This window comes from Rana temporaria, chromosome 9, assembly GCF_905171775.1.
Source record: "Rana temporaria chromosome 9, aRanTem1.1, whole genome shotgun sequence".
NCBI lineage: Eukaryota > Metazoa > Chordata > Amphibia > Anura > Ranidae > Rana > Rana temporaria.
In genome coordinates this window covers 112,974,938-112,992,708 of record NC_053497.1, presented here as the reverse complement: position 1 = coordinate 112,992,708, position 17,771 = coordinate 112,974,938, and the positions used below count along the sequence as shown (strand labels likewise).

Sequence of the window (17,771 nt, the reverse complement as noted above, 5' to 3'; positions counted from 1 at the left end):
AAAGATTTCAGCCACAACTGCTACAGGAACTTTTCAGTATACAAAGAAAAACCCACAGGTAACCTCAGGAGAAATACATGCTGCTTTGGAAAAAAATGTGTGGTTGTTTTTAAGGTGCACAATACGATGATACTTGAACAAAAAAGAGCTACATAGACAAGTTGCCAGAAAGAAGCCTTTACTGTACAAGTTACACAAAAAAACCTTGTTACAATATGCCCAACACCACCATGACATGCCACATTGGCTTTTTTTGTGGCATTGGTACAGTAAAGGCTTCCTTCTGGCAGCTCAACCATGCAGCTCTATTTTGTTCAAGTATGGTTTTATTGTGCTCCTTAAAAACAACACCACCATCTTTTTGGAGAGCAGCCTGTATTTCTCCTGCGGTTACCTCTGGGTTTTGCTTTGTAGCCTTAGAAATTCTTCCGCTAGTTGTGGCTGCAATCTTTCTTGGTCTACTGGACCTTGGCTTGGTATGGTATCAAAAGAGCCCCTAATTTTCCACTTCTTAATAAGTGATTAAACAGTAGTGACTGACATAGTCAAGGCTTTGGATATCTTTTTATATCCTTTTCCATCTGTGTAAAGTTTCATTACCTTGTTACGCAGGTCTTTTGACTGTTCTTTTCTACCTCCTCATGGCTCAGTGTCTAGCCTGCTTAGTGCATCCACATGTGAGCCAACAAACTCATTGATTATTTATACACAGACACCAATTGTGATTTAATGTGGGAAATTAATCTTTAATTGCCATTTTAACCTGTGTGTGCCACCTTCTGTGTCTGTACCAAGGACAAACATTCCAGGGTATGTAAACTTATGATCAGGGTCATTTGGGTAATTCCTGTTGTCATTATGATTTAAAGAGAGTAAGCACAGTTGATTGATAATAGATGGCTTCAGCCAAACACCAACCATGAGCCGAAAGAAAAGTTTTTGTGTTATCATTCATATTCTCTGAAAAATGGCCAAGAAATCATAAATTCTGCCAGGGTATGTAAACTTATGAGCACAACTGTATAAATTAAAATCTTTCAGAGTGTAAACAAACTTCTTTTATAAAGTGCTATAAACCAAAGCTTAAAAAGGTGCTTTGGGGTCAATTCACTGTTTACCGCATGCGATAACATGGTCATGTGACTCATTTGCATAAATTATCTCACACAGTACAAAAAAAAGTCAAATTTACAAAAAATAAATATGTAAAATGGGAGGAACTAATGCGCAAACCAAGCTGGGGTAGTGACAATGTAACTAAGTAAATTAAACTAAAAAATAGCAGCAGCCACCTGATAAGTGTTTACACACAGAGCAATATTAAAAACAAAAGGAGGGTAGGTGGCGCTTACTAAAACTCTTAAGGAATCAATAAGAGTGCAGAAATCCAGTGCAATAATTAACGGAAATATTAATAAGTGCAATTAAGTATGTAGAATAAATAACAATTGATAATCCTAAAAACTAAATTACAAAGTGCCAATAAACAGGTGCAAAATAGGCAAAAAATATGGTAATGCTATGCAATACAGTGCAACAGGTGTGCAAAAATATGTGAAACGAATCCTTGTGCAAAAAATATATAAATAAAAAGTAGGTGCCAAGCAGTTCTAAAGTGCAATCCAACTAAATAATTTCCAAGCGGTGCTAAAAAAAAATCCTTGGCAATCCACAAAAATATGCATAAAACAGTCCAACAGTGCAAGTGCAGCAAATCCACTCTATGTTGCAATTTCATTCAATGCAAAAAATGTGAGTGCTTCAATCCTGGTGCTGGTGCCCTTGTTTCCCCCAGCCTCTAACCTCATCTGATGAATACCCCTGATTCGAACAATCGTTTTCCTGCTCACCCAGATGCCACGGAACCTCCAAGATTAAATGCTCCGGATATACAGAGAGGGAAGTGGGGACTCCATAGTGTAGTACGTTTTAATAACAGGATAGTTTAGTGATAATAAAAAATTACAATTCCGTAGAATATATCCAGCAAAGAATACAGCATGCAAAATGTAAACACAGGCAGACTTCCAGCCACGGCTGGAAGTGATGTCATCATGGCTCCTCCTCCTCTGACACGTTGCGTGACTGTCTACGTCACTTTCTCAAAGGATGTCGCAAAGGAAAAAATGTGCCGGTAAATATCACCAAAAAAACATGCGGTAAGTTTTTAAGTCCAATTCAAAAACGGAACAGAGTGTAATTTTATTTTTTTATATTTATCACCAGGGTTTTGCTGGTGGTATCACATGCAGTATTTGTCAGAAAAAGAGTGGGGGTCCCCCAATAGCTGGTTGCTAAGGAGTGGGCCGGGAAGCCGGCCACGGCATTTTTAATCACTTAAGGGCCGAGCCTCTTTCTGAGATTTGTTGTTTACAAGTTAAAAACATTTCCTCTTATCGTCCATGGACAGAAACCGCTCCTTAAATCTTGACAAGTGGGTTAGGTTCCTGTTCACAGGAGAGGATTAGGCAGAAACATGTTAGATAATACATGTTACTTTAACAGAGTTGAACAGCCCCGCCCAGGGGGCGGTCCCTCCAGACATAACCCTCCTCCCTGCAGTATGCAGCCTCAGTTTCTTTCTGCCTAGCAAAGGAGAAGGACATATGGCTCCCTTTGGGCCCAGCACCCTGAGAAAGTTTTTCATTTTATTTTATTCTTGAAGAATCTTCTATCAACTGTCGACTGAGAGACAGGCTGGATATATAGATCCTTGTAGTCTCCTCAGTTCGGCCAGCGAGCGTAAGCACACCTTTGCAAAGAGGCTGGGTCTGCCATGACACACCCCATGGCTCCTGGGGTGGCCAGTGAGCTTTGGCTCCAGTGTCTACATATGACTGGGCTGTGGTGTTGTCTCACTCACAGTGGACCGGGCCGGAAGCTACTCATACGCGGTGTATGCGTCAGTGGGTCCTTGCAGGGACGGGTAGGCCTTCTCATCCACGTTGCGGCATTCTGCCGCCATTTTTGCGGCCCTGGCGCCATTTTTTGTAGCCTGCTACCATTGTGAATTCCCATTGGTGGCCATTTTGTTGTGGTCATGCTATGGCACAGCTTACTATTGCCGTCAGCCATTTTACTGTGGCCGTTACCTGCTCCGAGGCGTCTGGCGGCCATTTTGGAGGTGGTTTTGACCTCTAGTGCCAAGCTTATACAGCGCGCAGCACAGATCTCCTTATGATTTTTTTATCACAGCTTTAACTCACAGCATTTCTCCTCACACACACGCGCTGTGTTCTGAGGGTAGGCAGTGGCGCTAAACGGTCTCCTCCAGTGATTGGCGAGTCCCCTGGGTAACCCCCGGTCAGCGCAGCAAGGAGGGTGGGATTTATTCAGGTCTGAAATGGGTCCCTGAGAGCTGTCTAGATGGAGTCAGTGTCTGGTTCTTCCTCCCCAAACATGCCAGAGATGGCAGCTGGGGCTCCTGCGGTTCATGGACACTTTGTTGGAGCAGCGTGTGGGTGTTAGGGGGGGGGTTAAAAAGTGCCCCCTCCCCCCATCATCTCTGCTCTGGCACAGACCAGGACCTGGCTGTCACGTCCCTGGTTCTGTGTAAGTGGACCAGAACCTTCCTTGTGAGGAGGACTCCTCACTTGGGTTGGTGACAGGGCACTTGTCAGTGCGCGTAGTGATGCTGTATGGAACTCCTTTATGCTGTATTATGCAGCGGAGGTATCCTCCGAGGGCTCTGTTTTTTGTGCACACAAATTAGACCACTCTGTGAAAGTTTTTCCTTATATGTCCTTTTCTTTTGACTAGTTCATTAATAAGATAAGGGAATGGCCGCAGAAGTCCTTGTAGTTCCTCAGCACCTGGGGTTTCTATACCCCTTTGAGGAGAGTTTAAAAAAAACAAAAAAAAATTAGACTTCTCCTCAGGTAGGGCAACACAGTGGTGTAGTGCAGGGGTCTCCAAACTGCGGCTCTGGGGCCAGATGCGGCCCTTTTCTTGCCTTCATCCGGCCCTTGGGGCATTATTCCATACACTGTCCCCAACAATGGGGAATCGTTCTTGTTGCTAAAACCACCAATGTGGCACTATTCATCCAACTGACACTATCAAAGGGTACAATTTCTTCTACTGGCACCAACAATGAGGCACTAGTCCTCCCACTGACACCAAAGATATGGCATTGTTTACTCCCACTGGACATTTTCTATTCCCAATGGCCCTAGTCCGGCCCTCCTAAAGTCTGAAGGACAGTAGACTAACCCTTTGTTTAGAAAGTTTGGAGACCCCTGGTGTAGTGGTTACCTCCCTCACCTGGCAGCAAGAGAGTCACGGGTTTGAATCTGAACCCCGGCACCAATCTGCCTGGAGATTGCATGTTCTCTCCCTGTGTTTCCTCCGGGTACTCCGGTTTCCTTCCACACTCCAAAGACATGTGTGCCCGGTTAAAAAGGGGGTGACCGTACTGATAGCCGTTCAGCGCCTCGAACCACCAGTTTAGGGTCCCGAAGACGGACAGGGTCCGTCCAGTTTTGGACCTCAAAGCCCTAAATGCCTTTGTGAGAGTAAGGGAGTTCCGCATGGAATCCTTTCGTTCGGTGGTAGCTACGCTCCATCTAGGGAAACTTCTGGCGTCCTTGGACATCAAGGACGCATACTTGCATGTCCCAATTTGCACAAATCACCAGAGGTTTCTGCGTTTCGCGTTGGTGGAGGACCACTATCAGTTTGTAGCCCTTCCTTTTGGTCTAGCGTTAGCACCAAGAGTTTTCACCAAGGTGCTCGCACCGATCCTAACTTGCTGAGACAGCGAGGCATTGCCATCGTGGGATACTTGGACAACCTTCTTCTGAGAGCATTTGGCGGAGAATGGGTCTATATCCAGCCAGACCCTCCTAGAGTCGGTCCTGTTTTCGACTCTCAGTTTTTGTCTCTCAGTTTTTGCATGCGAGTCCTGGGCCTGATGGTAGCCTCCTTCGAGGCGGTCCGTATGCCCAGTTCCACACTCGTGTTTTGCTGAAGGAGATGCTGTCCAAGTGGAACAAATCTCCTTTGTCTCTGGATCGCTCTTCGGTCCGGGAAGTCGTTTCTTCTCTTCCAGTGGACGGTGATTACGACGGACGCCACCCTCGCGGGTTGGGGGGGGCGTCTAGGAGGTCCAGTAGGCCCAGGGTCACTGGACTCTAGCGGAATCCTGTCTACCAATGTCCTAGAACTCTGGGCATTCAGGCTTTGCCTCACCTCGTGGTCAAGGAGGTTGCCAAGTCGCCCGATCAGGATTCAGTCGGACAACGCCACGGCTGTGGCTTATGCCTACCATCTGGTAAACTGTCAGGTGGACTAGCTGAGTCACCAAATGCTGGACCAGGGTGACTGATCTTTGCACTCGTAGGTGTTTCAACTCCCTTGGCCTCTCGTCTCAACCGCAAAGTGTCAGGGTTCGTGGCCAGGTCTAGAGATCCCTGTGCAGACACATCAGAAGCGTTGGTGGCCCTGTGGGGTCAGCATCGGCTACTTTATGCCTTTTCCCCATTGAAGTTGCTTCCTCGGCTGCTCCGCAGAGTGGAGGCCCGAGGGGATCCCGATAATTCTAATCGCTCCAGATTGGCCTTAGCGTTCTCGTGTGCTTGGTGTTGGATGTACCCTGACGGTTGCCAATGCGGGAGTACCTTCTGTCTCAGGGTCCCATACTTCATCCTGCTTTACAGTCGCTGGCTTTCACGGCATGGCTATTAAAAGACAGGTTTTAAGAGACCGGGGTCTGTCTGACTCGGTCATCTCAACCATGCTGAGGGCACAGAAGTCTTCTTCCAGGAGGATCTACCATCGCACCTTGCAGGTCCACATCTCTTTGTGCGATGAGATGGGGTGGCGTCCACGGACGTACTCAGTACTTAGAGGAATATATCCCCATACAGTATGATCCGGATTGCAGGTAAATCTCCATCATCTTCATCAAGCATCTCATAAAGCACACACACAAGAACAGCCCATATTGCTTTCAATTTAAATTTAAAGTCTAACCTTTTAGTAATGAGTGCACTTCAGGGCTTTTTTCAGCTGAAACTTGGTGGAACTCCACCTCTACCACCACTGGCTCAAGCCCTCTGCTTCCTGCTCACCACTATCACTTGTAAACACAGAAGTCTAGCTGTTTACAAGTGACGTCTTGCCTCCCAATGGCTCCCACAGATCTGATCTCCTAAGCAGCTCTCATTGAGTGCAGAGTGGGGACAAGAGAGATGCAGGTGCCAACACCCCCACTGGATGACTTACCTGCAAGTGAGAGAGGCAGAGCCACCTACAGTGTGCAGGGAGGTACTAGAGCTGGCTGAGTGCTTCAGCTTAATACAGCAACAAAAGTAAGACATATGGAAGGTGGTGCAGATTTTACGGAGGAGGAAGAAGATGGGGGGCAGTGGAGGGGGAATGCAGAGGTCAGAGTGGAGGAGGTGTGAAAGTGAGATGTGGATGGGGAATACAGAGGTAAGCAGCTGTGGAAGAAAGCCGAATTCTGCACTGTCTGTAGCGCACCCCTGAACTCTGCACAGTGTATGTAGCGCACCCCCGAACTCTGCACATAGTACACCCATGAACTGTACACGTAATGCACTACTGGTATTTAATGGCCCTCCCACTGTTAGTGAAATTACTGTATCTCCCTCAGACCGCATCTGGGCCCACTCCCAGCATGTCATCTTCACTCTACACAAAGCACCTTTAAAGCTTTGGTTTTGAGCACTTTATAAAAGAAGTGTGTTTGTACTTTAAAGATCCTATTTATTTATATATGGTATGTATAATGTTTTCACTATCTGTGCTATAAAGGTATACTAACAATTTGGTAGAATTGGCTCACACTACAAATATATATATTACACGCATTTAAAGTGAAACTAAAGTCCCCAGCATACTCACCTCCACATTCCACTAAAGCGGTGGTTACATCCCTCACTGGCCATTGTCATTGTTCTCCCTGGGTTTTTGACCTCTTGATTGGCTGGAGAGGGATGATGTAATTCCGCAAATGCGCATGGGAGTTAGTCATTCCAGCACTGCCAACTTGTGCCAAGCATGAACGCTGAGCTGCACATGCACAGCTCACTGTGCATTCGGTAGAAAACTGCGAGTAGGCAGTTAAGTTTGTGCTATTGCAGAAGAGACATGGGGGTTATTTACTAAACCTGGAAAGTGCATAATCTGGTGTAGCTCTGTATATGAGCCAATCAGCTTCCAGGTGTATTGTCAAAGCTTAACTAAAGAAGCTGAAGTTAGAAGCTGATTGGCTACCAGGAACAGCAGATTTTTAGTGCTCCAGTTTTAGTAAATCCCCCCCATAGTATGTTCTGCAATAAAAACACTGCATGCTTGGAGTTTTCTAAAAAAAAAAAAAAAAAAAAAAAAAAAAAGTTAGGTTTAGTTCTACTTTTATTTTGTAGTTTTGAGTGGAATATGGCTGCACTATTTTTTGAGGCTGCTGTGACCTGCAGTGTGCATCACTGGCAGTAACTAAAGCTAAAATGAAAACAACAACACTGCATTATACACATATAGCCACTAGAGGGACAATTCTTCATATGAAATACACTAATGAAAATATGAAACAGCAAGTAAATATAAAAATGATAGTTACCTTTCTATATATATATATGGATATGATATACAATGTATATGAGACTTACACTTCTCCACCTATCTTATTCCCACAGTGCAGTGGATCCTGCGCCCAGGGGAAGATAATCCGACATGTCTACTGCAAAACCAGCGATGGAAGAGTGGTTCCGGAGTCTCAATGCAACCTTGAGACCAAGCCCCTGGCTATTCATCCCTGCGGAGACAAGAACTGTCCCTCACAATGGCTAAGCCAGGACTGGGAGCGGGTAGGGCACAGCACATACTCTCCAGAACTCCCAATAAGTCAGCTATGTACACACTGCACATTTTACTTCAGTTTCTAGCTAGCCAGGTTTTCACTCCAATAGATCATTAAAGGAGATTTCTAACTCCATCTTGAACTTTTGATAAATCAAAGATAATGGTGTGAGATCCAGCCATAACCTGTAACTGAAACCCTTCCACTCCCCCACTGTGTTGGCCCACATATTGCCAGGAAGCTTCTAAAAAAGCCTGATACTAAACAGCAGGCGAAACCTGAAAAACATGTTATCTCCCACACATCGATAATTTGTTTTGCTAGCCATATCATTTATACCTTTTAGAGTCAGACACTTACTTTCTGGGTTAATCAATTTATATATTAATTATACCTTCCAATTCAGCTTTACATAGGCTGCACAGTAGTTGTTGAGTTAGCATTGTGTTTTTGAATCCATTCTTGTAATAATGGCTGACAATCCACATGTTTGGCCTACCAGTACCCCAAAAAGCAACAGTACAGTTGTCTTCTGGGTATAGGATAACATGAGACCAGTTGCAGTCTATTTTCCATCCTAAAGCATTCCTGTGCTTTGCTAATGCAGGGCAAAGCAACAATTCACTTTAATGCACCCACTTATCTTCCCTTCCTTACCTCACCATTGCTCTGTAGTGACAAGGAGATGAAGCCCTGTGTCAGCTCAAAGTCACAAGCTTATAAAAGTCTGAAGACTCTCTCCTCTCTTTCACATGACAGCACTGGATGTTTGAGCAGGCAATTACAAAGCGCCAGCACTGTCACATGGGTAGAAAGTGAGCGAGTCACCTGCTCTCCTATACCTGAAAGTACTGTGTATATCACTTCATTTACCAGGTAAACAAAGCTGCAGAGGGCCAGCATTTAAGTGAGCATGTGGGGGCTTTGTCTTCCATTGGAACTTTAAAGTCTTTATGATAAGATTTTCTTATGCTATCTTTACATACAAAAGGGAAAGTCCAGCTTCATCATTAATTCTAATAACACACATTTTGTATTTTCTCTTCTGATCCCTATAGTGTAACACGACCTGTGGCAGGGGGTCCAAGCAGCGAGTTGTCCAGTGCCTAGAGGTGGCCAACGGCAAAGTGAAAACTCGCAATCCATCAGATTGCGACGCTGCCAAAAAGCCAGCAGAGGAGAGCACCTGCTTCGAGCGGCCGTGTTTCAAGTGGTACACCACCCCTTGGTCTGAGGTAGGAGACTCTGTCCTTTTCCTACCCTAAAGGCAAAAACATGTTCAGGTCACACGCACATCTCTAGGGATTAGGTGCACACACTGGTCCCTCGGCTGCCAACAGATGATTAGATTTGGTATGTTGGTGCCAGACAAAGATTTACTGCACAACCAGTGCCTAGCCAGGCCTCCCCAAGGGACTTCAGCTGCCAAAACCCAGACACTGTGCTGCTTGTATTTTGGGATGTGTTCCCATCCACTCATGATTTATGTTATTTATACATTTGTTTTAAAATTACAAAAAGCCTCTTAAAAAAAAAAAAAAAAAAAAAAAAAAAAAAAAACAACACAATTTTCATTTACTGTAGTTTATGAAAATCAATAAATGCAGGACAGCTTACAGAAACCTATACGGGGAAGGATTTTTATTCCAAAGGCTGGGTCTTTATTTTCCTGGTTTGATTTGGGTTAGCTGGCATGTCCATGGAAAAGGTCTCTTTTCTTTTTTGCAGTGTGTTTGACCAGCTGTGGGGAACCGCAAGCCCTGGCTAGTTATGCCTTCTTCCTGCTGGAACTTTTAGTTCATCAATAGATGTTGAAGGGCTGTAGTTGGTGCAGAATCTGAAAAATAGTTTCTACAAAGCGGATTCAGGCACAAAGCAGCCAAGGAACAATTCAGTCTATAGTGTGGACATGTATGGTGCCTGTAGCTGCTCTTTTGTACTGAGGGTGAGGAGAGACAGAGGCTGTTGCAAGTCTATAGTCACACTACACCATTGTATCATTCTAGCCTGCACTTTGAGGCTCTGCAGAAAACATCTTTGGGAATTAACACTAATAATCTATATAGTCTACAATATATAAACACTATGGGGGCTATTTACGAAAGGCAAATCCACTTTGCACTACAAGTGCAGTTGCTGTAGATCTGAGGGGGACATGAAAGGAAAAAAAAAAAAACAGCAATTTAGCTTGCACATAATTGGACGACACAATCAGCAAAGCTTCCCCTCATTTCAGATCTTCTCCTCAGATCTACAGTGACTGCACTTGCAGTGCACTTGTAGTGCAAAGTCGATTTGCTTTTAGTAAATCAACCCCAAAGTACTTGCTTTATTATAGGCATGCACTGTTTCCAATATCCTTGATTTTTGAAGGAATTTCTAAAGCGGGGGGTAGGCAACCTGTAGATCGTGATCTACCAGTAGATAGCAGACAGGTGACTGGTAGACCAAGGTCTGGGCTTGCTGACCCACCATTCCAGAGCATCAGAGTGCAATGCAGGAGGACTACTTGTAAAGTTGGAGCTGTAGTAGGGAGCAAGAGCTGCAGAAGCAAATGCCTCCTCGGTAGTGCTGTGTACACATGTCATAGCCACAGGAGTTATATGCCCTGTCATAGTTGGTGGGTGTAGCACCTGCCAAGCATGACCCATTCAAGTGAATAAGGCCATTCTGCAAGTTCCCTGCAACCTTGTGCAGTACAGCAATTTAAGGGTTTAAAGCAGGCAGCGTCGTGTTGCTTTTTCACCACCTGTTTCAACCTCTTGGACCCCAAAAGAAGCATGCAATTGTGGGGCACTTGCAGAGTGGCCCTATTTACTTAAGTGGGTCATGATTGGCAGGTGGTAGCACCCACCAAAAGCAACAGGGAGCTTAATTCCTACTGCAGCATGTTTACACCTTTGGCTGCTGCCGCAACAGCTAAAGGAGGTAGGGATTGGGGGCGGTAAACTCAACCACAGGGTTTTACCACCCCCCAACTTTCGTGTGAATAAGCCCTAAGGGTGCTGCTGTGGAATATGTTGCCACCTTATTATAACCCATGATTGCCATGCAATGCATGAGATTGTGACACAGTAATATGGCAATTAGAGGTTTAAATCAGGTGTGCGTAGGTGACACTGGGCAACGGTGTGCACCGTGATTTTGACTTCTCCCATGTTGTTCAGGTAGATCTCCATCTATTTAGGGTTGCCTTACCCTGTTCTAAAGATTTCTCTTATATATAAATGTGAATGCTGTTTGATTATACAACCTCAGTTCCAAAAAAGTTGGGACATTGTGCAAAATCTACATACAACTGGATGTAATGGTTTGCAAATCTCATAATCCCATATTTTATTTCATATAGAAAATAAAAAACATATCAAAATGTGACCAAGAGCTGTTAGAATCCTATATCAGTGAAGAATGGAATAACATTCCTCTGCCAGAACTCCAGGAACTGGTCTTCTCATTTCACAGACATTTACAAAGTGTTGTTAAAAAAAGAGAGGATGCTACACCGTGGTAAACATGGCCCTGCCCAAAAAATTTGAGACATGTTCCTGCCATCAATTCCGAAATTACCATATTTTTCTCTTAAAATGGTAATTCTTCTCAGTTTAAACATTTGATATGTTTTCTATTGTGAACACAATATAGGTTTAAAAGGTTTGTATTCTGTTTTTATGCATATTTTACACATGGTCCCAAAGTTTTTGGAATTGTGGTTGTAACTACTGTTTTGTTACTATGCATTCATGTTTCAAAACATTGTCTTGTGTACAGTTTGCAGGTATTTATGTACAAGGAAGCTGCCATATTTGTTCATTAAATTAGCTGCCTCCATTTACACTCAGTTGGGCAAAGAAAGTGTCTGCATCACAGCAGACTAACAGTCCTGCGTTAGGCTCCATTCACATCTAGGCGGACGAAATCGCGGCGTTTTGTCCCGCGAATTGTGGCGGCAAATAGCGGCGTTTTGCGGCGACAAAACGCCGCGATTGTTCGCCTAGATGTGCCCCTCTATGGAGATGGTTCCCGAACGCCGAAAGCCGCCTGAAAAAAAGGTCCGGGACCTTTTTTCAGGCGGCAGGCGTCCGGCGTGGAGATGTGACCCATCTCCATAGAGGGCAATGTGTTTTAATCCCTCTGGCGGCAGCGGCGTCACACTACAGGCGACAAAACGCCTAGGTGTGAATGGGGGCTTAAGGGAAAGGAACACATATGCACAATTGGGCTTGGCACACATGGCCAATATTTGCTAGTGCAATTGAGTGACTAAAATTGATTAATTGCTAGTGATTTCTAAAATACAGTATCAATTGGTCAAAATATTTCAGAAACTTGCTACCATTAGCAGTAAATTTCAAAGTACACACTACACTCCATTGTTCCCTATGTGTAGCAATAGCTCAATAGCTAGTTATTAATCCAAGGATGATCATGGGTGATGATCACTCTAGCAAGAGCTGCCCGTATGCACCCAGCCTTACTGTGCAGCACTATTAAGCAGGAAGAACAACTTGTATATGTAATGATCAAATTTGGCTTCCCCCTCTCTCATCTACCACACAGATATGATTATGATTTATTACTTTGAAGATCGCATTCACATGCATAAAAAATTAGAACCATTAAAATGTGTCCCCCCCCCCCCCCCCCCCAAATATTAAGCTCCATATTTCTAGTGTTAGTAAATAAAGTATTACTGCTTACTGTATACCTGTGGAATTACAGTGCAGCAAAACATGTGGAGTTGGAGTCCGGATGCGGGATGTGAAGTGCTTCCAAGGAAGAGACATTGTTCGTGGCTGCGATCTGCTGGTTAAACCGGTTGGGAAGCAGACGTGCGACTTGCAGCCTTGCCCAACAGACCCTCCAGGTAAGAATAAACTCTGGCACTAGATAGCAGCAGCAAGTAACTATTACTAGACAATCTGCTCTTCCAGCTCTGAAACCGCGTACACACGACCATTTATAATGTCCTAGAAAAAACAACTTTTTTTTTCCAAAGTGATTCTTGTCAAAGCGCAGTGACGTACAATGGCACTATAAAGGGGAAGTTTCATTCGGATGTTAGTAAAAGTTTGGTGAGAGACGATTCGCGCTTTTCAGTCTTCGCACTTTTCAGTCTGTTACAGCGTGACGAATGTGCTATCTCCATTACAAACGCTAGTTTTACCAGAACGAGTGCTCCCGTCTCATAACTTGCTTTTGAGCATGCACGTTTTTTCCCGTCGTTAAAGCCTACACACGACCGTTTTTCACGGAAAATTTAGAGCATGTTCTAAATTTTTAATGCCCATTTTTCACGTCAAGAAAAATGCTCTGGAGCCCACACACAATCGGTTTTAATGACCATTTTAATTTTTCACGTCATGAAAAACGATTGTGTGTACGCGGCATGAGAACTTATTAAAGGGGACCTGTCACACAAACAAAATGGAACTGCTAGCTTTGTTTTTACTATATTAGTGATAACACTGAAAATCGGGGAAATCCTGTGCCTTGTTCCTCAGCAACATTGCTAGTCTCTGTCCCTGCTGGAGAAGTGTTTACCACCCACATACAAACTTTAGTCAGTATCTAGTTATAACATTTCCAGTAATTTTTTGGGTGGTGGGAGGATATAGAGCTCCTAGAGGAGACCAACACAAACATCCAAATTGTATTTTCATAATTTCTAATGTTATGACTGTAAGTAGAAAGTACATGAATAGGTAAGATATTGTAGCTGTGTGTATTGTACTCTAATCTGCCCTCTTCTCTCTGCTCTTCTTACAGATGACAGCTGCCAGGACCAGGCTGGCACTAACTGTGGCCTGGCCATCAAAGTAAACCTGTGCAGTCACTGGTATTATAGTAAAGCCTGCTGCAGGTCATGCCGTTCTGCGCACTCCTAGGGAGCGGCTGTGCACACATGAACCCCACACTCTGCAGGAAATTACCATTCTCAACCCATGGGTATAATAACTCCGGAGCATTCGCAACTATTTAATGCGAGCCGCTAAAGGGCAGCTGTAGCCAAAGACTTGCATACATAACTATATAATATATACTGTATATATAGACATACATACATGAAATGTCTACAACCTGTCAAAAGATTGTAAGGTAATAGACATACCCCCCCTCTACTTTCTTTACTACAAGCCTGTACAGCAAGCACAGCGTAGGAAGGACAACCAACACCAAGTACATGTGCATTAAGCACTAAGCAGCCCCATATTCCTCTAAGTAGACTTTACTAAGTGGGATAGTGTTACTTACAGGCTCTAAAATGTGTTCCACTCTTCCTATGCAGCCATGTAATGCAGCAGGGGTGTGGGGGTGCCAATAAACTGCATTTATTTACAATCTGTGGTGAGGTAAAACATTTCTTGTATTAGTCTCTCAGTTATGTATGTTGCTTTTTGCGCTGGAGTTGCCCTTTAATCAGAATAACCCAAATTCAACCAATGGATGGTTTCCTCTTGTTTTGGGTAGTAATAATGACCTCCATCGCATTCAAGCATTTCACAGATTTCATTCCTGATGTAAGAAGGAAAAACTTTGCAATTTACTTACCAAACCCAATTCCGATTATCGATGTGGTCGCTCCACACTTTGTAGCTTGTCACATTGTTTCTCCATAAAGGGTTTTTACCTTAAACGTCACACAAAAATAGTTCAATTGCCTTCCATTCTGCAGAGTTTAAACCATGCTGCTTTTTTTCCCCACCTCTGTCTATTTTTAATTTAAGACATCCTGTGTAGTTTTATCAGAGACCTTTGGAGTTTCTGCTATGGCAGTCCTGAGTCGGGGCGCCTCGACATCCTGGGAAGGAAAGGCCGGCTGTAGCTGTAAGTGCCAGCCTCACCCAGTTCAATATTTAACGCATTCCCGGTGTGGAAAACAGATACAACTGTAATATGAAGGTGTATACTTTTCCAGTGCTGTATTCATACATTATTATAATGAACATTATGAGCTGTACAGAATATCTTTATTATAGAGCGATAAACCAAAGAGTTTAAACCAGTGGAATGCATCAAGAGGGCAAAATGGCCATTGAATAGTTGTCATGGAAACTCTTATTTATAGGTAAAACATATACTAGCCATTTCTTTAGGATTGTTATTTTGCTATTGAGGGGAGGGGCAAATTTTTTTGGGCTTTGAATTTACCAATCTACTGTGAGTATCATGTCATTGCAGAGGTGGAAGTGCTCAGGTAATTTATTCAGAGATGACAGCACTTTTCCCTCCAATGAATGAAGCAGGCTTACAAATAGAAACTTTTTCCTTTCACTTCCATAGGGAAATTTTACTGGTTGTCATAAACAATACCTCTATTTTCCACTGGAACACTGGGGGACATACATAGAAATTGGGTGACTATCTGCAGGTTACAAAAGTAAGCAATTTTTCTAATTTACCTACCTGACAAAACAGTAAAACCTACACAACTGAGCATTAGGCTTGACAAAAATTGGAAGATGTTTCCCAGAAGGCGATGGGTGGGAGAAACAGCTAACAAGCTGGAAAAGACAGCTGAGCGCTAAGGAATGTTTCCACCACTTATTATCCTCTCCGCAGATTGGGCCTTTTCTATGGCAGACAAATAAGGATCTTTGCCAGCACACCTTGGCATAGTGCTAATCTTGTCTTTTATTCACGTGAAGCCACATGCCTGACAGTATGTGAATAAAGGACAAGATTATCACTATATTAGGTATGCTGGTAAAGTTCCTAATTTTTCTATGATTGCATATCGAAACCATCCGCCAATTTACTACAGCATACTACATGAACTATAGGCAAGCCTGTATTGTGTGCGATGGACACAATAAACGTCTCTGTTTTTACGGAAGGGCCTAGAGACAGCCAAGGAAAATACAAAAAAAGAGATAAAATCTTGGAGTTCTAAAATAAATCAACATTTTGGAATATCTCAGCTCTTTTGAATTATTGTACAATTCTGAATTACAGTATTTCAGTGGAATCTCCTTTCTAGAACAAATATCTACATTTTCTATTGCTGTATTATATACTTCGGGGTAGCCAAAAATTCACATAAACTAAAGTGTCTATCGACTGGGACTAGTTTCATAAATGTCACTCAAAGCTTATCAACTGCCACCTTTTAAATGGGGGTAATAGAGGACTTGCAAAATGTAACTGTTTTTACCTGAACAATGTTCAGTCCCAATGTATTGTTTGCCCTTCTTTAAATGTTCCATGTTTAGTTCACGTCTCCACTTTCCCTCCATGATGCGTTGTGCCTGGTGACTCAAAAGAACTTATAAGTGATTGTTCGCATTTACAGGACCTGCACTCTTGTAACTCTGCAGAGCAAGCTTTCATGATATAATATATTTGTCTATAAATAAATCACTTAAAGCACATATAATCATGGTTTGTTTGTAACTTCCATGTACATTGTAATAAAACATTGATATTTATAACATCCTACTTTTATCTTTGTTTCCTTGGCATGGATGTACTATTGTTACCGACTCAAGTTTTATCACCAGCCGGCGCGGTCCCTATTATTTGTGTCCTGGAGCCTTTCATTAAGTCTGCCGCCGTTTCACAGGCTCTGCGGTGAGGTAGAGAAAATCCCCCCAAATTGTATGAAACACATCACAAAAACAGCCTTTACAAAATTTCCAAAGACCAATTTATTTCAATTCATCATTTTTTTTCTCAGTTAAGTCCTGAAATCTTTTCAGAACAGAATAACAAATGTGCAATTTTTTTTTTATATTATTATTATTACTATTATTATGACTGTTGTGAAACATGACTTCTTGCCAAGATGCTGAAATAAATCATATTGAATACCGAATAAAAAGAGAATGTAATGCAGAAAGCAAGCACTTTCAATGAACAGATGGCAGAGGAGAAAATAATAAAGTGTAATCCCGCCCTTCCGAAATTGTGATATGTGTAAGACAAGGAAGACAACCAAGTGACTTTGTAAGTCGTATTTATTACCTGTCTTGTATGGGCTCTTGAAGTAACCACTGTGCTTAACTGAAAATGTTCATTGATTGGTTGTTAAAGGGGGGATATGTAGACACATTGAAATCTGTGTCTATTTTGTAGGCACAACCTAATGAACATGTCCCGTTATGCGCAATACCCACACAAAGGTGTTTGTTTATATGTGTGAAATATCTGCTGCTGAGATCTCCGGCATTCACAGTGGTGATCGCTCTCCTCTGAGTGCCCGTTTATGAAGTGGTGTAGATCGCTTCTCCTTTTAAGAAGTCGCTCTTCAAACACTTTGAACAGTGGAGAACAGCCCCATATACTGGAATCTCATGAGACATAGCGAGATTACAGTACTAGAGATTCACTGAAACACTGTTTATTAAGCAGTGGCAAATTACCGCTGCTCAGTACACAGACATTCTCAGAGGAGACCACCCACCTCATGTTAATAAAATAATTTAAAGAAGTATATATTTGCAAAATTTGCAACTCGACCTTACAATATCATATTTACAAGAAGGATGGAGTTACTTTTTAAAATGTGCTGGTACCTTGCAGATTGTTTTTCTGGCAGCAGCAGTTTTGTGAGCTGAAACGCACAGCAGAACGCAGACTAAAATTTGACTGGGAACCACCAATGTCTTTCAGACCCTCTACATGTCAATGGCTCCACGGGTTTGTTTATTCACGTTGGCTCAGCACACAAAACAGCCACTGCTTTTCCCCACAGGCCACGAATGTCACTATAAAAGCCTCAAAACATTTGCACAAATTGTTTAAATCACCAAAGTAGGAAAGAAAAAATATATATATTTATACATACAGTATATGTTAACTTGCGTTCCTGAGCAATCAGCAAGTCTGTGATCAAGTCACCCCAAACACAAACTCAATTCATGTATCTTCTTGCGGGCAGGAAGGAAAGATGTACAAGAGCGGGTACTGTTTTCGCAGTCACTTGGGATGGCAGCGGTAGTAGCAAGTGCCC

General features: G+C 43.0%; 1 protein-coding gene across 3 annotated transcripts in view; it reads left to right on the top strand.

The window, feature by feature from the left end:
* Positions 1 to 16,256, top strand: part of ADAMTSL2 (ADAMTS like 2) — a 128,694-nt gene extending 112,438 nt beyond the window's left edge. For all 3 annotated transcript variants that reach the window (XM_040324163.1, XM_040324164.1, XM_040324165.1), the window contains 4 exons: positions 7,659 to 7,829; positions 8,881 to 9,057; positions 12,542 to 12,686; positions 13,589 to 16,256. In XM_040324163.1, the coding sequence (XP_040180097.1) occupies positions 7,659 to 7,829; positions 8,881 to 9,057; positions 12,542 to 12,686; positions 13,589 to 13,707 (612 nt within the window). In that variant the 3' untranslated portion in view covers positions 13,708 to 16,256. The remainder of the gene's footprint in view (positions 1 to 7,658; positions 7,830 to 8,880; positions 9,058 to 12,541; positions 12,687 to 13,588) is intronic.
* Positions 16,257 to 17,771: the final 1,515 nt, after the last annotated feature.